The sequence below is a fragment of the Gouania willdenowi genome, chromosome 20 (genome assembly GCF_900634775.1).
Source record: "Gouania willdenowi chromosome 20, fGouWil2.1, whole genome shotgun sequence".
Taxonomy (NCBI): Eukaryota; Metazoa; Chordata; class Actinopteri; order Blenniiformes; family Gobiesocidae; genus Gouania; species Gouania willdenowi.
In genome coordinates this window covers 18,276,728-18,300,779 of record NC_041063.1, presented here as the reverse complement: position 1 = coordinate 18,300,779, position 24,052 = coordinate 18,276,728, and the positions used below count along the sequence as shown (strand labels likewise).

General features: G+C 39.4%; 1 protein-coding gene across 1 annotated transcript in view; it reads left to right on the top strand.

Annotated features, from left to right (window-relative positions):
• Positions 1 to 24,052, top strand: part of slco5a1 (solute carrier organic anion transporter family member 5A1) — a 40,488-nt gene that overhangs the window by 555 nt on the left and 15,881 nt on the right. Inside the window, exons 2-4 of the mRNA XM_028434260.1 lie at positions 41 to 1,434; positions 22,431 to 22,563; positions 22,638 to 22,855. Of these exons, the coding sequence (XP_028290061.1) occupies positions 480 to 1,434; positions 22,431 to 22,563; positions 22,638 to 22,855 (1,306 nt within the window). The 5' untranslated portion in view covers positions 41 to 479. The remainder of the gene's footprint in view (positions 1 to 40; positions 1,435 to 22,430; positions 22,564 to 22,637; positions 22,856 to 24,052) is intronic.

The following is a 24,052-nucleotide window of genomic DNA, read 5'->3' as shown; positions in this document are numbered from 1 at the left end:
AGGATTTTTTTTTTTTTGTCTTTGTGTCATTTTCTTATAGGATGCTACCGACAAAGGAACAAAGAAAGCAACAAAAGCCTCTCAGGAAAGTGGCTTTCTAACAAAGATCATTTCCAAACATTGGATCCACAGAGATTACATTTATTGTTATTTCCAGATAGAAGTCCAACTCCCCCCTCACTATGGTTAATATCTAGTGTTGACCTAAAGGAGGTGATGTTATTCTGTACTCACTATCCTAGGTGTGTGGTGGCGTGTAAGCACATTAGGGGCGCTCGCTTTTGTTTGTTGTGACAGAGCTGAGCTGCTGGAAGTCGAGATCTGCGATAAAACATGCACATAACTAAAGGGCGACCCGTCTGCCTCAATCTCTTTGGCAGGGCCGTTTTCTCCCCGGCACGCAGCCCTGCAGCAGCTCCACTGTGTCCTCATGTTGCACTAGTTTCTGACTAACCCATCAGCAGCACCGAAGCCGCACCATGACTCCCTCAGACAATGAAGAAACCAGGAGCGATCTGTCGTTGGAGATCTGTGAGCTCCAGGACCAATATATGGACTCAGAGAACTGCTTCAAGTCCAAAAGTTTACCTATACTGAGCGGACCCTGTCAGGATGGCAAGGCAGCAGCGGTGGAGCAACGATTAGGAAACGTAACGCTCACCTACGTGGCTGTGGAGGAGCGACAAGAACTCCAGTGCAAAACCCCAGACTCCAGCCAGGCAGAGTCCCCCTCCTCCAGGACCGACTTTTCTCCATCTGTCTCCAGCGTGGTTGGCCTCAGCAGCTCTCTGCGTGTAGATCACAGGCTCACCGGCCCCGGAGGCAAAAAACTGGGCTTCTCCCTCACACGCCTTATTCACATCCCAGTTAGGAAGTACGTGCGCATCATCCTGAGCGACTCCCGCTGCTTTCTGTTCTGCATGTGCTACCTGACATTTATCCAGTCGCTGATGGTTTCAGGGTACTTGAGCAGCGTCATCACCACTATTGAAAAGCGCTACAGCCTGCGTAGCTCCGAGTCCGGCCTCCTGGTCAGCTGCTTTGACATCGGCAGCTTGCTGGTGGTTGTCTTCATCTCGTACTTCGGCGGCCGAGGTCAGAGGCCGCGATGGCTGGCGGTCGGTGGCGTTTTCATCGCTGTAGGTGCAGCGTTGTTTTCCTTGCCACACTTCATCTCACCGCCTTACCAGATCCAAGAGATGAACTCGTCAGCGGGCCATGAAGGCCTTTGTCAGAGCAGTAATGGCAGCGGGCGGGAGCTGCTGGATGTAGCGTCTTGTCCTCATGACCAGGAGGGCAACGAGCACAACCTGTACGTGGCATTGTTCATCTGCGCCCAGATACTTATTGGTATGGGGTCCACTCCGATCTATACCCTGGGGCCCACCTACCTGGATGACAATGTGAAGAAAGAAAATGCTTCTCTCTATCTAGGTAAGCCAACATGAGCGCTGAATCAACAGCTATACACAATGCTAGAATAGTACCTCATGTAAATTATGTGGGGGGGATAATTTTGTTATCTTAATGTTTGCTCATGGAGAATGCCTGAATTAAATCAGAGGAATGCAAATGTCTGGTATCGGTGTTAATTTTGTCGACTATAACTTGCCAAATTAGAGAACTTGAATCTCCAGGTGTACTATAACTTGGATGAAAACTTTTTGTTTTGTTAGCTGTGGTTGAGCGTGGTAGAGAATGAATGAGAAGAGAAGGATCGCTGACTAATAAAGTCGCTGAATCAGATCAATAACATGTTATTTAATGATTGTTCCACAGAAGTTACGTTCAACAGCACAAATAAACTTCTCCACCGAAGCCTGCTGCTCCATCTCAAACATCTCGATCTAAAACGTGCTGCTGTTTAAAACGCAACAGTAATGTTAAGACTAGAGCTGTGTCACACTGTGAACCAGGTGAAAACTGCAGGTGATAGCGACACTGGATATGTTAATTAAGCGGTCCCCCCCCCCCTCAATCGCAACAAAATTTCAACAAAATGGGTAAAATAATAATGGGATTGTTGTTCTTCAAAATTCATTATAATAACATAAAATGTACAATCACACATTTTAAAACTGTAATAATGAAATTCTTTGAATGCAAAGAGATTTTTACAACTGTTACCCCTCACGGCCCTCCCTGCCATGACTTTGTGCCCCCACTGTGTTGATGTAAGTGCAGTAAAATCAACCACAGTAAAAAACCAAGGTGAATGCTCACAGTGTAATCCACGAAAAAGAGAAATTACAAATTCTTGCAAAATGAACACTGCTATGGAAGGATGGATTATGGCCTCTGTGATTGTGTAAAATAGACGGAAAAACCAGAATTCAGGTTCTGAAATCAGGCCCCAACATGACACAGAAATGCCTCACATGCATGTTTTACCTGCTATTTGTCACGTTTTATGGTTTGAAATAATAATGAAGTTATCCTGTGACTGAAAATTAATGCAGCGCTTGTGTTTTTAATGTGTTGTAATGAACAAGCGGTTCAGGTTATTCTCTCCTGTCAAATCCAAAAAGGCACTGGTACAAAGACAGGCTTAGCTGTGTGTGTATTAGTTTAACTGGTGATCAGTTTATTTGGTGCACATTATGGGAGAACAGGGTTCTCACCAGGAATTTTTCACAGCATAAGGGGATAGCGTGGCAGAACATTTTTAAATCTCGAAGTCTCTGAGGGCTAAATATAGTGAAGTAAATCTAAAGTTGGTTTTGTTTTATAAACTCTGTTCTAGCCTTACTTTAAAGCTAAATGTTATTTGTTGAATTGGTGAAGGTGATGATGAATGTAGTTAGAGTTATTCATTCTTGGTATATATATATATTTTTATATATCAAAGGACTGATTCCAAGACGCGCTTTCAAATTTGCAAATGCAGTACTTTTGGAACACAGGCAGATTGCATGTATTAAATAGATGGTGCGGCTGATGTGTTTCTCGGTTATTCAAATTAAAAAGAGAGTTTAAACAACCCGTGCACGCCTGGACGTCCCTTTTGTGTCCAAGTGAGCAACAATCATGACGGTACCGATGAAAAAAGGAAAAAACAACAGAAACTCCCCCCTACGTTGCTGAAAAACAACTGCAAGGGGCGCCATTTCTCCGTAGGGGAGCAAAATTACTACGTCGGAGGCCCCTACGCTCAACAACGCTGGCAAGAACCCTGAAGAAGCATTACATCTGCAACCTCACTGATTTTTCGGTTCGTTCCGGTAATAAAAGGATTCACAAAAAAATATTTGGGACCATATCACACGTTTCCATGGTATTTTTTTTTTTTTCCAAAAACGGGTGGTTGGGGGGTCTAGCAGTGTGGTTAATGGACATGTTAAGCTACTCATTTTTGTAAATCATTGGAAGCATGTAAAATTAATGACAGTAGTTGACTATATTAACCATATTTAGCATGTTTGGTGATTATTATAAGGAAGCAAAAAGTGAAAATTGACGCACAAATGGGTATATCCTGAAACAAAATTGGGGAACTTTTGATACTGACATTCAGTAGAGCCATTTATGTCCGTCCTTTTGAAAATTGGTGCCAGATATTCTTGGCAGTGATATGGTTAGGATAAACAGACTGGCTTTTGATTTTGAACTTTCGCTGCTGTTCATCAGGAGAGGTCGAGCATGCATGCATGTGCCCGTTCCTCAGAGTTCATCCCTCTGCCCTGTGTCCTTTTGATTTAATCTTGGCGGCAGGCAACCTCTGCACCACAATGTGGTAAATACAGAGACGACAAAGTCAACCCTGGGCCAGAGGCACACGAGAGACGAGTGTGTAGTGCGTGGCAGAACTAGGTTTCTTATAATTAATGGACTGGTACTGAGGACGTGTGTGTATGTGCAAGCGCATAACACTCCTATGTTATACAGAAAACTAGTAAAGACAGAGAAATAGGCCATTGTGTTTTTTGTCAACCTTTACTTTAGTTCATTTCAAGAACTTTCTTGTTTCTCCTTAAACTACTGTTGACTTTTGTCCTTCTCTCCTGAGTCTTTTTTTACTCAACTTTACTATCCCTAAAGGATTTTCTGAGACTGATTGGCTGAGCTTGCATGCTACATACTGTACATAGCTCATGACAAGGAGAGTAAATGCAGAACTAATCTTTTCTGTCTGTGTTCTGTGGTTGGATTAGTAAGACCTCGGGCACCCTTCAATCTGCTTCACAGATTGTCACTGTCCTACTGACCTTTATGTATCCTCACATACTGTTTTAGTCATTGACGATTATTTATATCCATTAAAAAGTCAAGAAGAAATCTAAATTTCTTTATCCATGCTATTTCACAAAATTTGAATTATTTTTCATTGGGATGAATTATTTGCTGAACAGAACACTGCCTGAATTACACTGCTCAGTCCTCTTGCTGCTGCCTTCCAGACCCAGTATTGATCTGATCGCTGCGTCACAGGGACCCAATGCAGCATTGCTATTGAAGTGGCCACAAAACAAGGTGAAAACGAGCACAGACAGCGACTTGCTCTGCCTTGACCTCAGTAAATCCATCAGGGGTCATGAAAGGCTCAACTCATCTTCACCACCTAGTTGTTCCCTGGCACTGATTCCCATTACTTACTCCATTGACCTTGATCACTGAGAGATGATCGGTTTTGTCTCACCATGGCATTGTTTGGGAAACTGAGGAAAGCTCCATATCAGTGGAAAAAGCTGTGGAGAAACTGCCCTTGATGTCCATTTCGAAAAACTATGGTTACTGATGTTGGGAATGTGTGATCTGTGCCATTTTAGTACATACATTTCAAGTTTGTCATTTAGTATTTGTTCCAATGTGATCCTTCTCGTTCCCTGGTCGAATATGATGTTAGTAATCTTCAATTTCTCAAACTCGTTAAAATTAAATTTGGCCGCATCAACTCAACTCACATCTTGAGGTGTTTCTAACAAACTCAACTGTCTTTTCCCCTTTTACTCAATAATGTAAACCCTATCTCAATCCTAACTGCTTCAGAGTGGAGGAGGGGTTCCTTCTTAGAAAACAATGGCGTTTACATTGTGGGTGAATTATGGTGCGCTTAGAGAAAGAGAAAAGTGCCAGTTTGTGTTTAAGAAGTGTTTGTAAATGCACAACATGGCCTTTTTTACTTTTTGAGGGCAAACATTGTACTACCAGTATGTAATCTGCTTGGACGCTCTTGCTTTAGGTTCATGTGTTGAAATTGCCCCCCATGAGTGTGTGGTTTCCGCCACCTTCAGTAGCTGTTTTGTGCTCTGATGGATTTACAACATTATGCCATTCCTGGTGTTACTATGGTGAACATTTGTCTGTGTCCTTCACTGAGGAGCCACTTCATTTTATGCGAGGGAGGCTGGTTGCGTTCTTTGAGCAGTGGAATAGCAGCTGGAAACCACTTCCTCTGAGGCAGCCCTGTGCATGTGTCCATTGATTAAAACCTCCATGTGATCAATGACTGTGTGTCTTTGAAATTGAATTGTTGATGTATTTTAACCTCTGGTCGGCAGCTCTGACCTGCGGCTATGGGATTTGAGGGTTTTTTCATTCTGCTGATTTACAAGCTAATGATGCCTAGAATGGGTGCTTGATTCAGGGGTTGCTTACTACATGTTTGCACAATTGCTTTCAATTTAATATTTGGGCAAACGCTTTTTGCTACACAGAAAAGGTCTGGAGTTTTCAGCGATATTACAGTAGTTTGCTCATACCTTGCGCTTTGCTTGCTGTGCAGTCTTTTTGAAGATATTTATGCTTGTACCCTGTGTTGCATGCAAGAAAAGGTCAAGTATTTAATCCTGGCTGACAGCACAGTGTCTCAGCATAGTCTCTGTTGTGTAGAAAAGTCAGAATCTAATAAGTTCCGTACTCTCTGGACACACATACTCATACAGGCCATAGATGTGTGTTTACAAATTTAGAAAGAACAGTTGCTCCCAATCTCTACTGACGAGTGTGTCATGTCGCGCTCTGGAGATTAGAGAGAGAAAATGAACTGTTCTTGTCCGATGTCTGTGTGTTTTTAGGATTCAAGATTATATCAGTCCTGACCCTTTCTCAGGTTATGTCTTTTTGTCCTCACACAGTCATTGTTATTAAACTGTGTCTCTTGTTCGGCCTAGCAGCAGCCACAGCAAATGCAAATCGTACATGCACAGAGGCAAACACGCGAGTCCCCAGAGGTCCTTCTGTCTGTCCCTGCACCTCGAGGCTGACGGATCACATATCAGGATCGGTCGAGGGTACACACATGGCTCTCAATCAGAAGTTGGCATGCACATGGAGGGATGGTAAAGCTCTGTTTTAATCCCATTCTATGACAGTTTGCCACTTTGTTCCACACAGCTCTGTTGTTGACCGTAGTGACCCTCAGCGTTACTCAGCAGCATGGAACCTTTGCTACCAACTGCAGGCCAGCAGGATCTTACTGTTTTTACAATGACCCCCCTTTGAACCAATGGCCTCTGTGTGAGCAGTCCCGTTCCTCTGATATCGTCTTTTTTTACTTGGAAATTCAGTAACACAATACGACAGGAAATGTGACTTTTTCCTGCTATTGAAGTCCCAACCATAACCACTCGAGTGTTAATGCTCAAGTTCACTGGCCAGTTACTGGTGACCAGTCCTCGGTTGTGTTGGTTTGTTTGGACAGTGTGGGAATGTTCCTGGGGAAATACCACAACCAAGCCTGTGGTTGCAGGAATTTCAAGGAACGCTTTGTTCCTCAGCTTTACAGGAAAGAAATGTTTTCTTTGTTTTTGTTCCCTCTTTGACCCCTCTTACTTCATCCAATCTTCATCGATTCTCATTTATGGAAACATTAAAGAAAATAACTTTCAGAAGTGGTAATAATCAGGTTAGTAATTAAAATTGAAATTAATGTTGTGTTTTTTGCCATTTTTTAAGCTCTTTAAGTCAATTGCTTTGTTTTCCCCTTTGATTAAAATGATCAGCGCTAAGAGGAGAAACATGTCCTTCTGCATGTTGTTTCCAGTCAGGATATAATTTGTTCAGTAATTACCCGATGTTTATCAGTTGCCAACGATGCTGCTTGTCCTGTAATGCTTGTCAGGACAGACGGTAATGCTGCTATCACGTGCAGTGCTCTGAGAAAGAGAGATACTGAGTTGCTTTGGGTTCCAACACGTCTCAACATGCGTCACCTCTCTCGGGATCACAGTTGGATGTACGCAGCAGAGAAAGACTGAAACAACCACATCAAGATGAATTACATTACATTCTTCCCTTCTGGTGTGCCCTATCTGCTGTTTTGCTAAGAAGATGATAAAAAGGCTATGCTATGATTCCAGTGTTTTGTTCTATGGCTGTTGTTTTCCTTGACCTTTGGGTTACTTGGTTGGAGTGTGAGCAAGAAAGCTGTGCTTGAGAGAAAAGAGTTGGTGGTATTTACTTTTTGCATGAATGTACGATAAGTACATGTTGAGAACAGATTAAAACAGCATCTCACCTTTAACACTGATACTGTCAAACATGTCCCGAGTAATTCTACACTGCTAACAAAAGAACACTATAATACATCAGATAATTTTTTATCTCTGTGGGATTTCTCATCTTTTGACTTTCAGCTCTTGTCTTTCTCCGCTAGCTGCAAAGAGATCTATTAGTTTTAAAGCTAGCAGGAGTAACAGGAGCCCGCTCCATGGGAGATGGATGGCTCTGAACATTTTTCCATCGAACCCTGTGGGATCACTGCTGAACACATGCTCTCGCACAAACTCACACAGGCAGAAAAGGTGAAAATAAAGCACAAGGGCCAAAAATGTTTCTTGACAGGAACTCAGACAAGGACAAATCCAGCAGTGCACATTCATTTACAGCTTGTTAATGCCTCTGAACGAAGCAGTATGATTTCATCAGTTAAAACACAAACTTTATTTACAGATCTTTGTTTCTTAGTGGCACCAATCTAAATCTCTCAGGCTTTTGTGTCCCTTTCATTGCATTTTACATTTCGAGGGGCCTCGTGGTTCGCAGTCAAAAGGACATGGTGTCAATGGAACGAGAGCAGCTGTTGAGTGCTGGCATAGAGTATTTGCTGTGGGGGGGGGGGGTTTGGGGGTAGCAGCCTGTGACTGTTTATGCACCTGCACTGAAAATGAGTGAGGTTTCAAACCAATCTGGGTTGGAGGCAGTTGTTTTCACGATTGTAACAGATAACAGATGATCGTGAGCTTATCTTGCTTATCAGTAGCTACGTTTACATTACCCTTGGAAATTTGCAAAATCTAAATGGTGCAATAAAAATTGGTAATGAAAAACACTCAAATATCGCTAAAAAGTTTTAACTTTTTCATGAAGAGTAATTTCAGATGTTTTGATATTGAAATGTGCCGTAAAAGGTCTATGGAAACACTTGATGATATGAGGTATCTGGTCACATGACCAATTCTCTCCGCGAAAACAAGACTTCTGTACTTGTAGACAGAAGAGGAGATCAGGACTTTTATTAGCATTATACTTAAAAATTATTACTGCCACATTAGGCTTGAAACAACAAAGGTTTGGAGCATCCGTCTTCCTGTGCGAAGTCTCGCTGGATGACATTTCATGGTAGTTGCAAGGCTCCTGTTCAAAACAGCTTTCAATGGAAAGAAGTTCAAAGCGCAATTATACTTAGTTGCCATTTAGAAATATTGCTTTTATTTTGCGAATCTGTAATGAAAACCCAGTATTAAAACCCTAATTAATTTAGTCTTTTCCATGCTTTACCACAATTATCATATAAGCATTTATTGGAAATTTTGTTTAAGGTTCTGGCAGGTCAGAATCTGTTCTTCTTGACAGGGTCTTAGAAGATATTTTATTGTTTTTGATAATTTATGACTTTCTTCAGTGTTTAAAACAATACTCCGTCTGGTTCATTCAAGAGTGTGAGGGGTTTATTAAGAGGCTTCAAATTCATGGAGCTGACTGAACATGCTGACAAGTAGGGGTACAGCTTTGATGCCAACCACCCGATGGTGATGCCATGTCTGCTATTGAGAAGATGAAAAGCTGCAGGTGCAAGCTAGTTAAAAACTAAAAGCTTAGTCTGTCTACCATGATGGATTCAGATGCTGAGCTATATAATGTGGTTCCTTAGCCCCTAATTCATTCCTCTTTCATGGCCACTCATCCATCAGCAGGACTCTGCGCTGGCACTTTTTCCTTTTTGCGGTTCACACGTTTTTTTAGGGGCAAATGCAAGTGATATGCTATCACTGTCCAGCCCTGGTCAACTGAAAGAAACCTGCTCAGTGTTAGAACTGTTATGCCTGGTTAACTAAGAATAACTCAGTTCGTGTTGTAATTTAGTTCTTTTTATTCCAGCTTTTTGTCCGTGACTCGTAGCTACACATTCAGCAAGCTACCTCAAGTGCAACCGTTTCAATGGAAACTTCCGGTTTACAAAATAAGTCCGTTGAGCAACGTAATTAGAATATCACATTCTAACATCTCATCAGAGCTACAGTAAAATGCATGTTGAAATAATGAATTAATGAAAAATTAACTAATGAAACACAAAAATGAAGTGTGTTGCATGATCTAGTCAATGTCAAATTCCACATTACACAGAAGATAGGGTAGTTTAAATTAGGTTAATTTAAACTAAATTGATCAGAACCTAATCAATGAACCTGATCAGATTCAGTAAACCACTGATCCCTGAGATGGAATCAGGTGACATTAATGCTGTTCTTATACATCTTTATGTGACATATAAATAATTAAAAAGGAGCAGTCAGAATAATACATGACACTACAACTTAATTGTGTGAACTTTATTATTTATTTTTATTATTTTATTTATTTATTATTATTTAATTTGTTTCCTCAAAGGAGTTAAAAACTAATATTTTCTGTAAAAAATGATAAATATTTCTTTAAAAAAATAAATAACGGAATTTAAAAAATTAAAGTGGAAAAAACGGAATTTGGAAAAAAATAAAACGGATTTTATAGGGCCCTACAATCCCTTTGTGTGACTGTTAGCCTCATGAAATTATTTTGTGATGGTCTTTTTGAGCTTAATTTAAAAATGGCGCTTGGTTTTGATCAAAGGTTTCTTCCTGCAGTTTGAAACAAAGCTGAAATTCCTACAATGATCAGTTTTCTAACACATTTTTTTTAAACACTTAATAATAAAATGTGTGGAAGCAGTGCTCGGGGATTTTAGAAACTAAATCTAATTCAAGGAAAGTGAAACACAGGAACCAATCTATTTCCCTCACGCTTTACCTTTTTGGATGATGAGTTCTCTTGATTAGACTGACCAAAGGGCACACTGAAGAAGAAAAGCTTGAATTGATTTCTCACTGTCACTGAAATTTAAAAATAATCCTCACTATAATGTAAAGATTAAATCTAAATAAAACTAGATCTGATACATGTATGTAATCCTAAATATATGTACTTTATATAAAACAAGTTTGTCCATAGCAATACATCTATCTGACCAAATATTAGGGTCTTATCAAAATAAGTACTGTATCTGATCTCATCTATGACTGCATCGTAGGCAGAAAGATTTATTAGTCATCCTTGCCAATAGGTGGCGGTATTCAGGAAATCAGGCCACAAATTATTAAAAGTTGTGCCACATTACTTTATTGTTGTCAATCAGAAGAATAGCGATGCAACAGTTCATCAAGGTCGTTGAATACCTCAATTGTAAAATTAAAAAAAGAAAGAAAGTTGAAATGTCTCTGCGTGAAAGCCTAGTTTGTTTAAAAAAAACAAAACAAAACAAAAAAAAATATTTTTTAGGTATCTTTTTTTTTTCATCACCATGCCTGCATTATTCATCTTCGGTTGGTATCAGATGTAGTGGAATTTTTTTGTGACAAATGTTTTTTCTTTTTCTACTTTGTTTGCATAATATGTTTTAAATAAATGTTGCCAAAAAAAAGGAAACAACTTTTGTATCATTAAGTGATCGGTCTTAAGTTCTTTTGTATATTTAAAATTAAGTTTTAATCATGCAAAAGTATTGTTTATGCGATTAATCGATAAAATAGTCGATTACCAAAATATTCAATAGCCCAAGAGAAAAAGAAGCTCCCCTGCTGTTGTCTTTTTTTGACACCAGACATGAGTTTATGTGCTGGTTTGGAACTATAATCTGTATTTGAATTAAATTTCAAAGACAACACAGTCATATGGAGTTTTTGCATGAAGGGATATGACAATTTGCATCGCCATGAGGGTGATATTTAAAATGTGCTCAGGGGTACAATAAGTTCACCAGATTCCTTTCTTCTGAGTTGGTCCCTCCTGCTGCCTTGTTGTTCAGAGCTTAAGTGTGCATCATTTGTTTTTTGCTGTGTCGGCTGAAACAGATGTCTAAGATGTGTGTGCATTTTACAATAGCTTTCTGAAGGGGCTGACTAAACTTTCACAATATGTGAATGCAACAAAAAACCTCTGATACAGCAGGTTGGACATTTGCACGTAAATATACCAAAAACAAAAATACACTACCAATATATCAAAGAATCTGCAAACATGCATACAAATGCAGAACGGACTGGTCTGACTCCAGGAACTTTCTTTCTTTCTTACTTTTTTTCCCTACATTTCTAAAATATAAATAAATAAAATAGATGATTTTTTTTTGTAAAAACCTGCAGAGGTTGGCTGTACTTTGCTGCTCTATTTTGAAACCTGCTAAGTTTATTTTGCCCAGGTCCAGTTGTCAGGCTGGGAATGAAAAAACAAGTAGAGGTGGAGTTTTTCAGTTTATTGAATGTGACTTGTAAAATAAGCCTAATGTTGGATGATGGTTTTGCACACTGAACCTAGGTCAATGCTCCTCTAACAGGAGATGCTCTTAATGGAACATGAGTAACCTGCATACGCAAGCATTTGTTTGCTTGTGTGCAAACAAGCAGTTTCCATGAAAGCCAAAGTGAAGGCCATTTAGCGTTACTTGAAATCATACATCCTGCATGGGGTTTGCTCATTTAACACTGATGCATTTAGAGGTTCAGTCATATGCTTCACTGCAGCACAGACGAGTGGGTCACTGAAGTCTGCCCTGATATGCATCACTGACTGGGTTCTCTTTCCATCACAGCAATCCCACTTGATTTCAAGCCTTTGCTGTTCTTTGCATTTAGTGCTGCTCCTTCATCTTTTGAAGTAGATTCTGGTGATTGGGCAGCAGCAGAAGTTAACATCTCAGTCTGCAGAGCAGTAACCAGCAAAGGAATTAGTATTTCATAATATGGTTAATGCAAAAGGAGTGTAGGGGAATCCTGGGTAGGAAAATGTCTTGCAGTCTTCATTAAAAATTAATCATATACTTCCTGGGATTCCCCACACCATGGAACATGGTTCACCCATATTGTTTGAGCCTTGGCAGAAATGATATTTCCCCATTACTTCAGTGAAGTATACAAATACATACCAACGCATATGATGGGCAGTGTGCAGAGTGTGTTGCTCGCAGCAAGTACCTTAAATCCGTGTGTTTTTTCATGAGCCAGTGTTGGAGCTGTCAATGTTCAGGAGGCGGACAAACACCCTGAAGATCTATTGGCTTCTATGCATATTTTTAGTCTTTTTTGACATCTACTGTCATGCCGGTGAGCTGGATGTCTGCTGTCGTATCACTCACAACCTAGACTTTCTCCTATCCGTACGGGCATCTGCAACTGGTATCAGAATCAGAAATGTTTTTAATGGCCATGTACAGTTTTAAGGACAGTACAAGGAATTTGTCTTGGTAGTTGGTGCACAAAAACAAAAAAATCACAAAATACAGTGTTTTTACTGCTGATGAATCTTGTTTATTTCATATTTGATAATGAGTTACATAAAGTTATGATTGATAAATAACTCTGATTTAATCATTCAGTATATTTAGGTGTAATAATCTCAATGTTACATTAGTCTAATGGGACCAGCTTTGTCTGTGAACACGTGAAAAGTAATTTAAAAAAAATTGTTTCACAAGTTGGGACAGATGAATAGTGACATTAGTATTTATGCTAACATTTATTTCGCACAACATGTTTCATGTTAGCTTTTCTGTTGCTTTATGACAGTAAGACGTGTTCTTTTAATCTTTTTACTTGATCTATTCCTTTTGTGGAGTGGTTAGCATTAGCTCTGTGTGTCGGTGGGTTAGCTTTGCATAGTTAGCTTTAGTTGAGTTTCCAGTTCATAATCGTGGCTACGGGTTCATCTCTGTCACCGTGTTTGTGGAACTTTGGGTGGATCTGATGGAGGAACTTGAAATGGTTCACTTTGTTGGATGGTTGTCTGGTCTTAACCAAGTAGCGTTCCATGATGTATTGCAGCGCGGCAGCTTCAGGTAGCGGAGACTAGCACCTCACACACACAGACGGCGGGGGGCGGTGGCAGTGCACACCATGGAGGCTCCGCAGTAGAACTTCCGTAAACGGCGTTCCGCTCCAAAGAATACTAAGTTGTTGACAACAAACGGGCAGTTTTGGCCCGTGGAACACTTTGTTTGAGCATTCTTGGCTAAATTGAGGGACAAATCTACCGTGGCCCTCGCAAATAGGTACACAAACTATTTTATTCCTTCCGCCATAAAGTTTTTAAATACTAGTGAGAGAGCCAAATGAGATGTCTCTCATACTGTTTTTAGGGTTGAATCTATTTTTATTTATTTATTGACAATATTGCACTTTATCGCAATGCCGTAACTGCTGTGACCTTCATGGCTGTTTGTTTTTCTCCTGCATAGTGACTGACTGATGAGATGAAATGTATGTGTAATTTTCTGTCCCTTGCTGCAACCCAACCCACTACTGCAAACTGAATTGCTTCTTGGGGATAAATAAAGTTTTCTGAATCTGAAACTCTATATTGACTTTATGGCTTCTCCCACTTTGGCCTTGTCATGACTCATGAACCACATCACCAGAGTACCTCCATCTGCATGAGCCACAGTTTCTGGGTCATTAATCTCTGTGCTGGGCTCAGAATACCTTGTGACTTGTCGTGTCTTTGCTTAATGGGCTTATAAAGGAATGTCTGGACTTGGTACTTTGGGTACAAAGGCTGATGTGTGGTCTTCTAGAAAAGCTTTAATGTTGCTGCTCATGATCTGGGTCGATATTCAGCCTTGGGTTTGTATCCATCTGTGCTGACTTATTGATCATCAGGATCAAACGTCTTCATTCTTTATCAAGGGTTGACGATTTTTGTCTCTGCGTGTTAAGCTACATTGGAATCTTGTGATCTTGCCTTTTACTTTGCACTGTTTGCTCTGTACAATGGTAGACACTCTTTAATGCATTATTAAATTTTAATAATTATTCAATGACTTAGGAACAAGTAACACATGGATGACTAAAGGGGATGCCTTACTTGCCTCTCACTGTGCTTGCAGTGCTTTATCTTTAACAAAGTGAAGATTTACTGTTACCCACATTTTAAGCTTCAGTAAAGTTCACCAGAGCAGCTACTGCTTCTCCAAAAATGTACGTTTACATGTTATTAAATTGATTTAATTGGCAAAATGTAAAACATTTGTGTCTCTGTTCATATTGACCAATCTTTATGGAATTTGACTGTTATGTCGGATTGATTCTTTAATTACCTGACGACTTTGATCAGAATTGAATCCAGATTGCGCATTTCATTGCAATTTTAAAAAAAGGGAGGGGTTCATATCATAAATGGTCTGTGTTTAAAAGCGAATTGGCACCACACAAAGCCAAAACAAAATACTTGTCTCTCTTTTTTTTTTTTTTCTCCTCGCCCTCCTCTGCACCTGCTCATTCATTCTCCTTTTTTTTTTATTTTGGGGGGGGAGTGGCGACTAATCGCTACGTGTGCCTTAGTCTTGGTCAACCATCCATTCCTTTGGTTGACTACAGCCCTACTACATAAATATTTTTGCCAAGCCTCTAAAGTAGGGATGCACCGAAATAAAAAATCCTTGGCCAAAACCAAAAATCAGAAAACCTAGGCTGAAAACCGAAACACCGAAATAGATTATTATGCAAATTATTTGCACAATTGCATTTATGGGAGTCAATGTGTACTAACCTCACTAAAATTGTAATTGTATGAATTCATTTTAAAAATTTCTAAAATTGTTTTGGTCGCCTTGTTTCGGTGAGAAAACAGTTTCGGCCGAAAATGAATTTTTGGGCCATTTTTGGCCGTAATTTTGGTGCATCACTACTTTAAAGCGATCCTGGTCACGGTACCATGATCAATATCTAGCAAAGAGGAGATTTGGTTTTCCATCTCTGAGCGCTCTAGTTTCATTCTGTCCTAATCTATTTTCTAATCTAAAATCTAGATTTTAAAATCTAGAGTAGAGTATTAAAGATTGTCCATTGATAAGATGATTGCTATTAATGTAGTGTGTGTGCGTGCGTGCACGTGTCAGGCCGTTCTCCCTTTAAATGACCTTTGGGTGAAGCTGTAAGGTTAGGACACGTAAGAAGACACTGCTGCCTCAGCAAATCGGGTTGTGTGACAGTGCTGTCATTGCCTCCTTTTCATTGTCTTCCCCCTCTTCTTGTCCCACTGGAAAGGGAGGGGGTCACAAGACAGAGGGTACCCCACTGGAAAAAAAGCGGGGACACATGGGACAGGATCCCTCTGTGTTGGTACATTTCTGGTCATTTATCACAGCTGTCACCTTCGACAAGACTTTTCAAAGGGCTTCAGTCTTTGAGCGCAGCCAATCAGGGCTTTGCAGCCTTTGCTGTTAGATCACATAAAGTCAATATTATTAAATAAGGCACAGCCACTGAAGCAGATTCTTTCTGTATCTAGTGTGAAAACTGATTATTTCTTCCTTAGTCAAGTGACTATTGCTACTTAAATCAAAGCGACATAAGCTATGAATAATGCTGAGAATGCAATGTTATTGTATCTTCCAGGGACTACACAGCGCTCACATTTTCTCTTGAAAAGCAATCCAAGGTCACTATGTTGGTGCCTGCGATCTATTCCCAGGCTTGTTTAGAGGCTGACTGAGCTTTGTAGGCTAATAGGTGGAGTAGTACATTATTCATCGCAAACAAAGTCTCTCCAGCCAAAGGAGGAAAGAATACGTAGCCAACAACACAAGACCTTAACAAGAGAACAAGAAAATAAAATAATGATAATTTTAAAACAGAGCTGTGCTGCGGTTTATACTAAAGCAGTGAATACACATATTCTGTGATACAATTGAGAATTAGTTTGTGCATTTTTTTGGCATTGTGGGCATAAAACTCTTATTTATGTTTGTATTAGTAGAAGTTCGTCTCTCATAGACACTGATCTGCTTGAATAATTAACAAGCGCAACATTTTCACATTTGCTGACCACATAGCACATAATTAGATATCTAAACAAAACAGAGTGCTCTATATTTACAAATTAATTAAATTTCAAGCATTTTCCAGGATCAAGTTGTGATTAAAAAAAAAACCCAAATTAAGCCAACACTGATCTGCTTTTCTGAAAACAGGAATGCAGGTCAGTCGACTCAGGATTGTGGGTTAAACTTGGGTATGTTAATCTTGTTTCGTGTAGCAAAGTTGTGACTTACAGATGCAATACACAGGTTTGAAAGCTGAGGATGGTCGTTAATTGTGGTTTGTCCCTTTTGAATTGCAAGTCCTTGTCCTTTTTTATGCCCCATAATTAGATCAAATCATTACTGTGCGATAATTAATACAGCCATCAAGGAGGTTCCTCTTTATCTATGCTGCTCAGGTTGAGTTTCATCATGGGTGAAGAACCAAAGGTCAACACAGAGCTTTAGGCATGTTTATGACTACTTGTAGTTTCATTCACACATTTTTCTGTCTCAGTGGCCAGAAATATGAGTAATAATATCTTTTCCAATCTCAATTCACCTTGCATTCATTCCTGGGAGCTATGAATGAGTCAGTGCAGCTCATGAATACAAAGGCTGCTTAAGTCAAAGCCAAAGAGGTAGAAGGGAACTCACAGAGCAGTGCTGCTCCCTGATGCTTTTATATCAGAGATATTGCTGATCAAGCTGTAGTCCCTCAGCATTGTGTTACCCAGCAGGATCAGTCACCAGACACCCCTCACTCTTCCTGTTCTATCTTTTTAACTCCTTGTCTTCTCTTCCTTAGCCCTTGTACTCTGTTCAGTGGCAGCTTTGTTTTCTATTTATTCTCCCGCTTTATTGCCTTTTTTTCCATCATGGATTTTTGTCAAGGAACTCTTCCCCTCTGCTTGGTATCTTTTTGTCCATCCATCACTATCAGTGGCGCTCGAACACAGAAGTGAGGTCAATAATGAAGCATAAAACCCTTTAATGTTGTTCATCCTTCACTTTTATCCTTGGTATTCTATTAACTATGGACACACATCCAGGAACTTCATTACTGGAGATTGATGCCAGACCTTGTTTGACCTTGTTCCACAGCAAAGCCGTTGTATGTTATGTGGTATATTTGTACATAATGTGTATATTTGAAGAAGCTACTCCCAATAACTTTCTAATCAGTAAAATAGTGTCTCATTGACTAATTAATCTAAGATCATTTGATCCAAAAAATATGTAATGGATAAAATTGCTCCTTGAAAGTTTTTCATTTCTCCCTTAAATGCTACATTTGTTGACATTTTTTGCACATTGCATTGTGGGATATGGAGTCTTGGAGATGCGTGCAGAGAAGTGTTTTTACTTTATTCTGATATCACGGGGAATACTGGTAATAAACTCAAACAAAAATGCTGTTTTCGTTGTCTGGCAAAGAAACACAAGTAATCACGTTAAGAAAGAAGGAAAATAAAAACACTTCTATCCGTCCATTGACGGGACTCGACGTCCCACAATGCAATTCGTGAAAATGTCAACAAACGGATTGTTTACATTAGAAACTTTCAAGTGGAAAGTTTCTCTTTCCTTTTATCCTTTGTTTTTAAAGTAAATTAATGAAGTCATAGGACGCATGTTTTTCCTCTCAGAGCTCTGCAAAAAATTAGAAATAATAATAATTTATTCATCAAGTTCCAATACCGTATTGTGTAAATGTTTACTTGTAGACTTTTTAATTTCCCCCACAGCATGTGTTCTGAAGCATGTCCACTGAACAATGCTGTTATTACCTCAACATACTGGAAACCAGATTGACTCCAGTGATGATTGAGATGCTGACTCTGTATAACATGGGAGTAAAATGTCAATAACTATAACAGAGGGCACCTCATCCATTAACTCCACACGTGCAGAAAGCAATGAGGTCTTCATATATTGTCCTTCACATGATGCTGGTGAAGGTCTGTTGCATAATTGAGGAAAGCAAGCCCTGTGGGCGCCATGCGTTTCTCATTGTCATGCACCGCCTGCAGTCCTCTCCCGTCTGCCATCCCAGTGCGTGTCTGTGGGAGACAGAGCGCCGCTGCTGTGCCAGCATATTCCTCGAACCAGTGGCTTTGCTCGGCCGCCCTTCAGGCCACCCTCCAATCCTCTGTTTCCCCAACCTGCTTATCCTTGGCTATCCTCAGCTCTGTGCCTAATGGGCAGAGTAGAGTAATAGATAGCTCATACTTTATGGCCCCATTCATCTTTAAATTTAGGTAAAACACGGAACATGATGGATGAAGGGGCAGGACAAAGATACACAATAACCTAAAGGTCCTGACTGGGGTGCTATAGTGGAGGACAAAGACCGAGAGGAAACACAAATAGTGCACTTTGACTTTGCCTGGTGGGAATGTCCAAGCCTGTCATGTTTGTTCGAGAGATTTCAAATTAATCAGCGCGTTATCTTTTTTTCTTCCTTTTTTCTTTTTTTAAATGGATCTTTGGCTTGTTATATGCTGTCATTTGCATGAATAAGGTGTCATGAAGGCAGTCATTAAGTGTCGTTCACAAAATTATGACACCTTTCGCTAAGTTACGACACCTTTGCAGCTATGTTGTTGGCATTTTTTGGGTTAGGTGGAGGGATATATTGTGGTTTGGTAGGGTTATTGGTTAGGGTTTGGGTAACAAATGACACTTAATGACAGCCTTAATGACACCTTATTCATGCTAATGACAGGTGTCATGTCATAATAATGACAGCGTAATGTCAGACTTAAGTATAAAACTTCAACTAAAGTGTTGCTGAAAGATCCAACTTTTAATCCCCACTTTGACACTAACATTTTCATCTGCAACTAAAAAACAGACTTAGTGTGTTTGATATTTTGTCCATCACTGGCATTCATAAACCAACTGAAGGCAAAATAATAAAAACCTGCAATCTCTGCTTTTATTGTTCCTACCCCTTTTTGCTGCATACATCATGGCATTATTTTACTCGCTCAAATGTTGCGACATTTTTTTTTTCAATTCAAAGATGCTGGTGGCAAAGTCCTAGACTTGTCCTTTCTATCAAGTGGTAATTATTTATTGTTTGTCCACTGGTGGCAATATCCGGTTACTTTGTGTAAATGGCTTGACTGGCTAAGAACTCATTCTTCATCCAGCAGGATATGAGAGAGGTCTGAGAGAAAGGAGTTAAAAAGATGAGTTATGATAGTGAGAACATTAGAAAGCATGGCTGAGCAGCTGCTTTATGTGGCCAGAGAAGTGATTCATGTTTGTACATGCAGATTTATGAGAATTAAATGCTATCAGATCTGCAAACGTGTTAAGTTACGGTAATGTTATACATGCAAATGTTAGTTTACTGGAAGTCTGTTGATGCAACGATGAAAAGTTGAGTTCAGTGCCTGTGTTTTCTCAATACAGTGGCTCTGTTTCAGGCTGATAAACACATTTGTTGAAGGTTCTTTTGTGGATTGAGTTTTTTTTTTTTTACTCTTTATTTATGCAATTTACAAATGATATCAAACAAAACAGCAGGGTATTATAATTGATAATAGGGTATTATATTGTATATTATATATATTATTATTTAGTATATTATATTGTCCATTTCTTCCATTTCTGATCAAAATTAGCAGAGTTCAGTCTAATGTCGTGGGTCACATTTTCCGTCGCATAAATTTCTTCCATTATCTCTTCCCATTGTGACAAAGTTAAAGTTAGACTCTTGGCCAGTTTCTTGTAATGTTTTTTTTTTTACAACATAACTTTGTAGAGGTACAAATCCTCAGATCGTATAGCTGAGTATGATAATAGTACATAGATTGGAAGACATTGGTAATTCCATAGCTAAAGATTTCATCTTTTACTTTTGCAATGTTTACCCAGAAGGGTCTGACATTGAGTAGATTGAGTTTTATTTTTCTCCTCACCACTTCTGGTCAAAGGCACGAATGATGCACGACAGCAAAAACTTCTGGTGAAATGGACTGAAATTAGATGATGTTTGAGTTTCAATTCTGACAAACACAAACTCACTTAATGGTTAGGAAACGTGTGCACATGCATGCAGAGGAGGTCCACCTCGAACTCCAACTACAGAGCTTAGACATTTTAAGTGTTGGCGTAGACACACGGCACAACTGCCAAACACCAGCATTGCTGCTTCACGTCTGCACACAAACACGGTGACGGCATCCCAAAAATAATTACTTTAAAATCTAGAAAATTTGAAAAATTATGCATGTCAGATATTTCCCAAGGAAAAACTTTAACTAAAGTCTAAGTGGGAGAAACTTCTGCTTTACACAGATACATTTGAACCATTTGCACACATACCCACACAGCAATAATGAAGTGCTAATCCATGACAACAAATTTAAATTTAAAGCAATACAGCAGAAGTCAGTTTATTTCATATGTCTGCGGCCCAAACGTGGGGCCTCATGTACAAAGACTTGCGTGAAATAAGCCTACGTCTTAATCCAGAGACAGGCGTACACAACCTGTGCGTACGACTGGAACCATGCTCCTGTCCTTTAAACATTTGAATCAGCATTGATGTGACCTCTTATATGCCGCCTCCCTTTACATATGTCAATCATATTGAAATGAGATCGGCACCTGGATTCCTCTCAGCGTGAACAGAAAAAACTGTGGCTCTGCCTCTTACCAACAGTAAGAGGAAAGAGATTTTTAAAATGAGATGGACAATGACATGATCAAACAGTGAAGATAAATGAAATAATGTAGACTGTTGCTTCATATTGGGCTGTATGTGGGTGTGTTAAGAAGTGGGAAGCAGATTAAGGAAGACATGGAAAATACTATTACTAATGATCATAACAATCGCCAATTATTAACACAAGATTTTGTGTATTTTCATTGAGTTCTTTGTAGCCTTTTTGTGTATATTTGTTGCCGTATTGTGTAATATTCTCTCATTTAATGTATTTTGGTTGTTGGTTTGTGTATTTTTTGTCATTTTGTGTGTGTGTGTGTGTGTGTGTGTGTGTGTGTTATCATATTGTCTATGGTATATTTCTCTCCTTTTGTGTATTTCTGTTGTCCTTATGTGTTTTTAAATAATTTTGTATATATTTGTTTGTTTTTCTCTAATTTTGTGGTGGTTTTTTTGTTTTGTTTTGGTTTATGATTCGTTTTGTGCATTTTAGTTGTCATATCGTGTATTTCTCTTGTTTTTTTTGTATTTCTGTTGTCCTTTTTTGTGTTGTTAAATCATTTTGTATTTTTTTTGTCATTTTATTTTTTTCATTTTGTGTCTTTTTGTGTTTTTTTGTGTTATCAGTCATTATGTGTATGTTTCTTGTTTTATTGTGTATTTTTTCCCATTTAGTGCATTTATGTTGCCTTTTTGTTTGTTTTAATGTCTTTTTGTGCATAATTGCTCTCGTGTAGGTTTCTTTTTGTTGTTTTGTGTGCATTTGGAATCATTTTGTGTAATTTGGTTAATGTTTTTCTATTTTTGGCATCATTTTTTATGTTACTTTCGTTGGCTTTTTGCTTTTTTTTTCCCTCTCATTTTGTGGAATTTTATGTCTTTTTGCTTGCATTTGTTGTGGTTTTTGAGTCATTTTATGTATGTTCTCAAGACCACACGCGCGTCCACGCACACACCTCGCATTGCTCACAGCAATGTTCCAGGTGTAATTATAGAAAGCTTGCCCTCTGAAACCAAGCGCTAAATGGCTTTAAGTAGCGTCTCTGCCTGATGTCCGCAGGAGATTTTTCCACTTGTCCAACTGAGGTTTTCCAACTTTAATGAGTTTTCACTTTCCTGCGTCTAAGAGATGCACAACCTCACTTCGTAGATGCTCTGGGACCCTGTAAGGTAAATTTTTCACTGAGGTCTGCTGCTGCGTCCCAGCTCCAGGTGCACCCCTATGCCAGGGTGACTCCTCTGGAGCTCTTAGGTTAGAGAACGGAAATGAACTAAAGGCTGGGGGAGAGTTCCCATAGATGTCTGTGCAGGTGGATGAGAAATCAGAGGTAATGAATGGCTCCCTTGAGGTGCATGGAAGGCTTTAATGAGGACTATTACAGATTTATATTTCACAACATGAGAACTCACTAACTTTCATTTAGGAAAACGTCAAAGGCATTCTGTCATTAGTGTGTTTGATTACATTTGTGTTTCTTTCAGCCATCATGTATGTAATGGGAGCTCTGGGACCAGCTGCTGGCTATCTGCTGGGAGGCGTCCTCATCGGTTTTTATGTCGACCCCAAAACAGTCGTCAACATTGACCAAAACGACCCTCGCTTTGTCGGCAACTGGTACGAAATGCGTGTGTGTTTGTTGGTTAACTGTGAGCATATAGTTGAAATCATCTGTTGTTTGTGTGTTTCAGGTGGAGCGGTTTTCTCTTGTGTGCCATAGCAATGCTCCTGGTCATCTTCCCCATGTTTGCCTTCCCCAAAAAGCTTCCCCCTCGAAACAAGAAGAAGAAGAAAAAGAAAATCAGCTCGCCAGGAGACGTGTCCAGTGATGACGATGTGATGAAGGAAAAGAGCGGCAGCAAAGGCCAAAACGTTTCATCCTCAATGGGCTTTGGGAAGGAGATTAAAGGTGAGGAACAGAGAATATCTACACCAGGAATGTCGTGAAATGACTAAATGAGTCTTTATATCTGATACTGTGGGATTTATTTAGATCTCATTTAAAGGTATTGATTACTGATGGAAGGGTGTGTTTAATTAGGCTGTGAACATTTCTGAAGCTTGAACATTTTTGTTTGTTTATTGATTTATTTTTAATTTATAGTAAAAGACTGAAATTATACTCTAGGTTTGCAAGTATTTTCCTCCGTCTAAGCAGATTCTTTATTACCTCAGCAACATTTCCTCTGTCAGGCTGAGATAGATGGACCGGCAAAAGAAAAGTCCTGCACATGTTTGCCCTCTCATGCACTTTCAGCACATAACCAGCTTTCTTGCATTTTTTTTTAGAAATCAATTTTTGTCTGTGTGTGCAACAAAGCTTGTAATTTGACCACAAAAGCATTTTAGCTTCTTTCGAGCCCTGTTAGCTCCCCCACTGTTTGAAGGCTCTCAGCAGGATGCATCGGGTCATTGTGCAAACGATGGCCAGTTTTTTCAAGTTTTTCAATGCTTAGTCCCTGCAGTGTTTGGATTCTGAACACAAGGTGTGAGTGTTCGACTACAACGCAAATGCAGCTGTTTTTTGTAAAACAGCTGAGACGTGGCATCAAATCACAAGCAAAGCAAAGTTGGGGTAGATGTGAAAAGGACAAGGTTTCATTCTGGAATGTTCTGGGTCTTGGTTTGCTACAGGAGATGATCTACCCGCTGAGACTTAAATGTATCATAAACGGCATTTGATTATTTAAAGGTTTCCTGCTAGGTTCTGCTGCTGTGTTCACTGGGTTTATTGGTTTATACAGACAGAAAATTAACAAAGAGAGGAGATGAGTTTCTTAGAAAAGAGGTGAAGGCTTTGGATTCTCAGTACATGTGGTGAGAAGTTGTTCAGCAATGTGTGAGACCTTCTTTGATGGTTAATTACTAAAGAGCTTTAGGACCAGTTCAGCAGACAAACACAAGAAAAGATCAGTTCTAAAATTAAAAACCTACATATACAGATCTTCAAATTCAAAGCGTTCCACGTTAAAATATGTCAAAAACATGGCTGACTGGGATTTACAATTAAGGTGAGAATGTTTGTGTAATTACTAGTGATTATTTCCAATAAGCATTTTTTTAAAAAAATCTTTCCCAACAAAGAAAGGCAACAATATGTCGCACA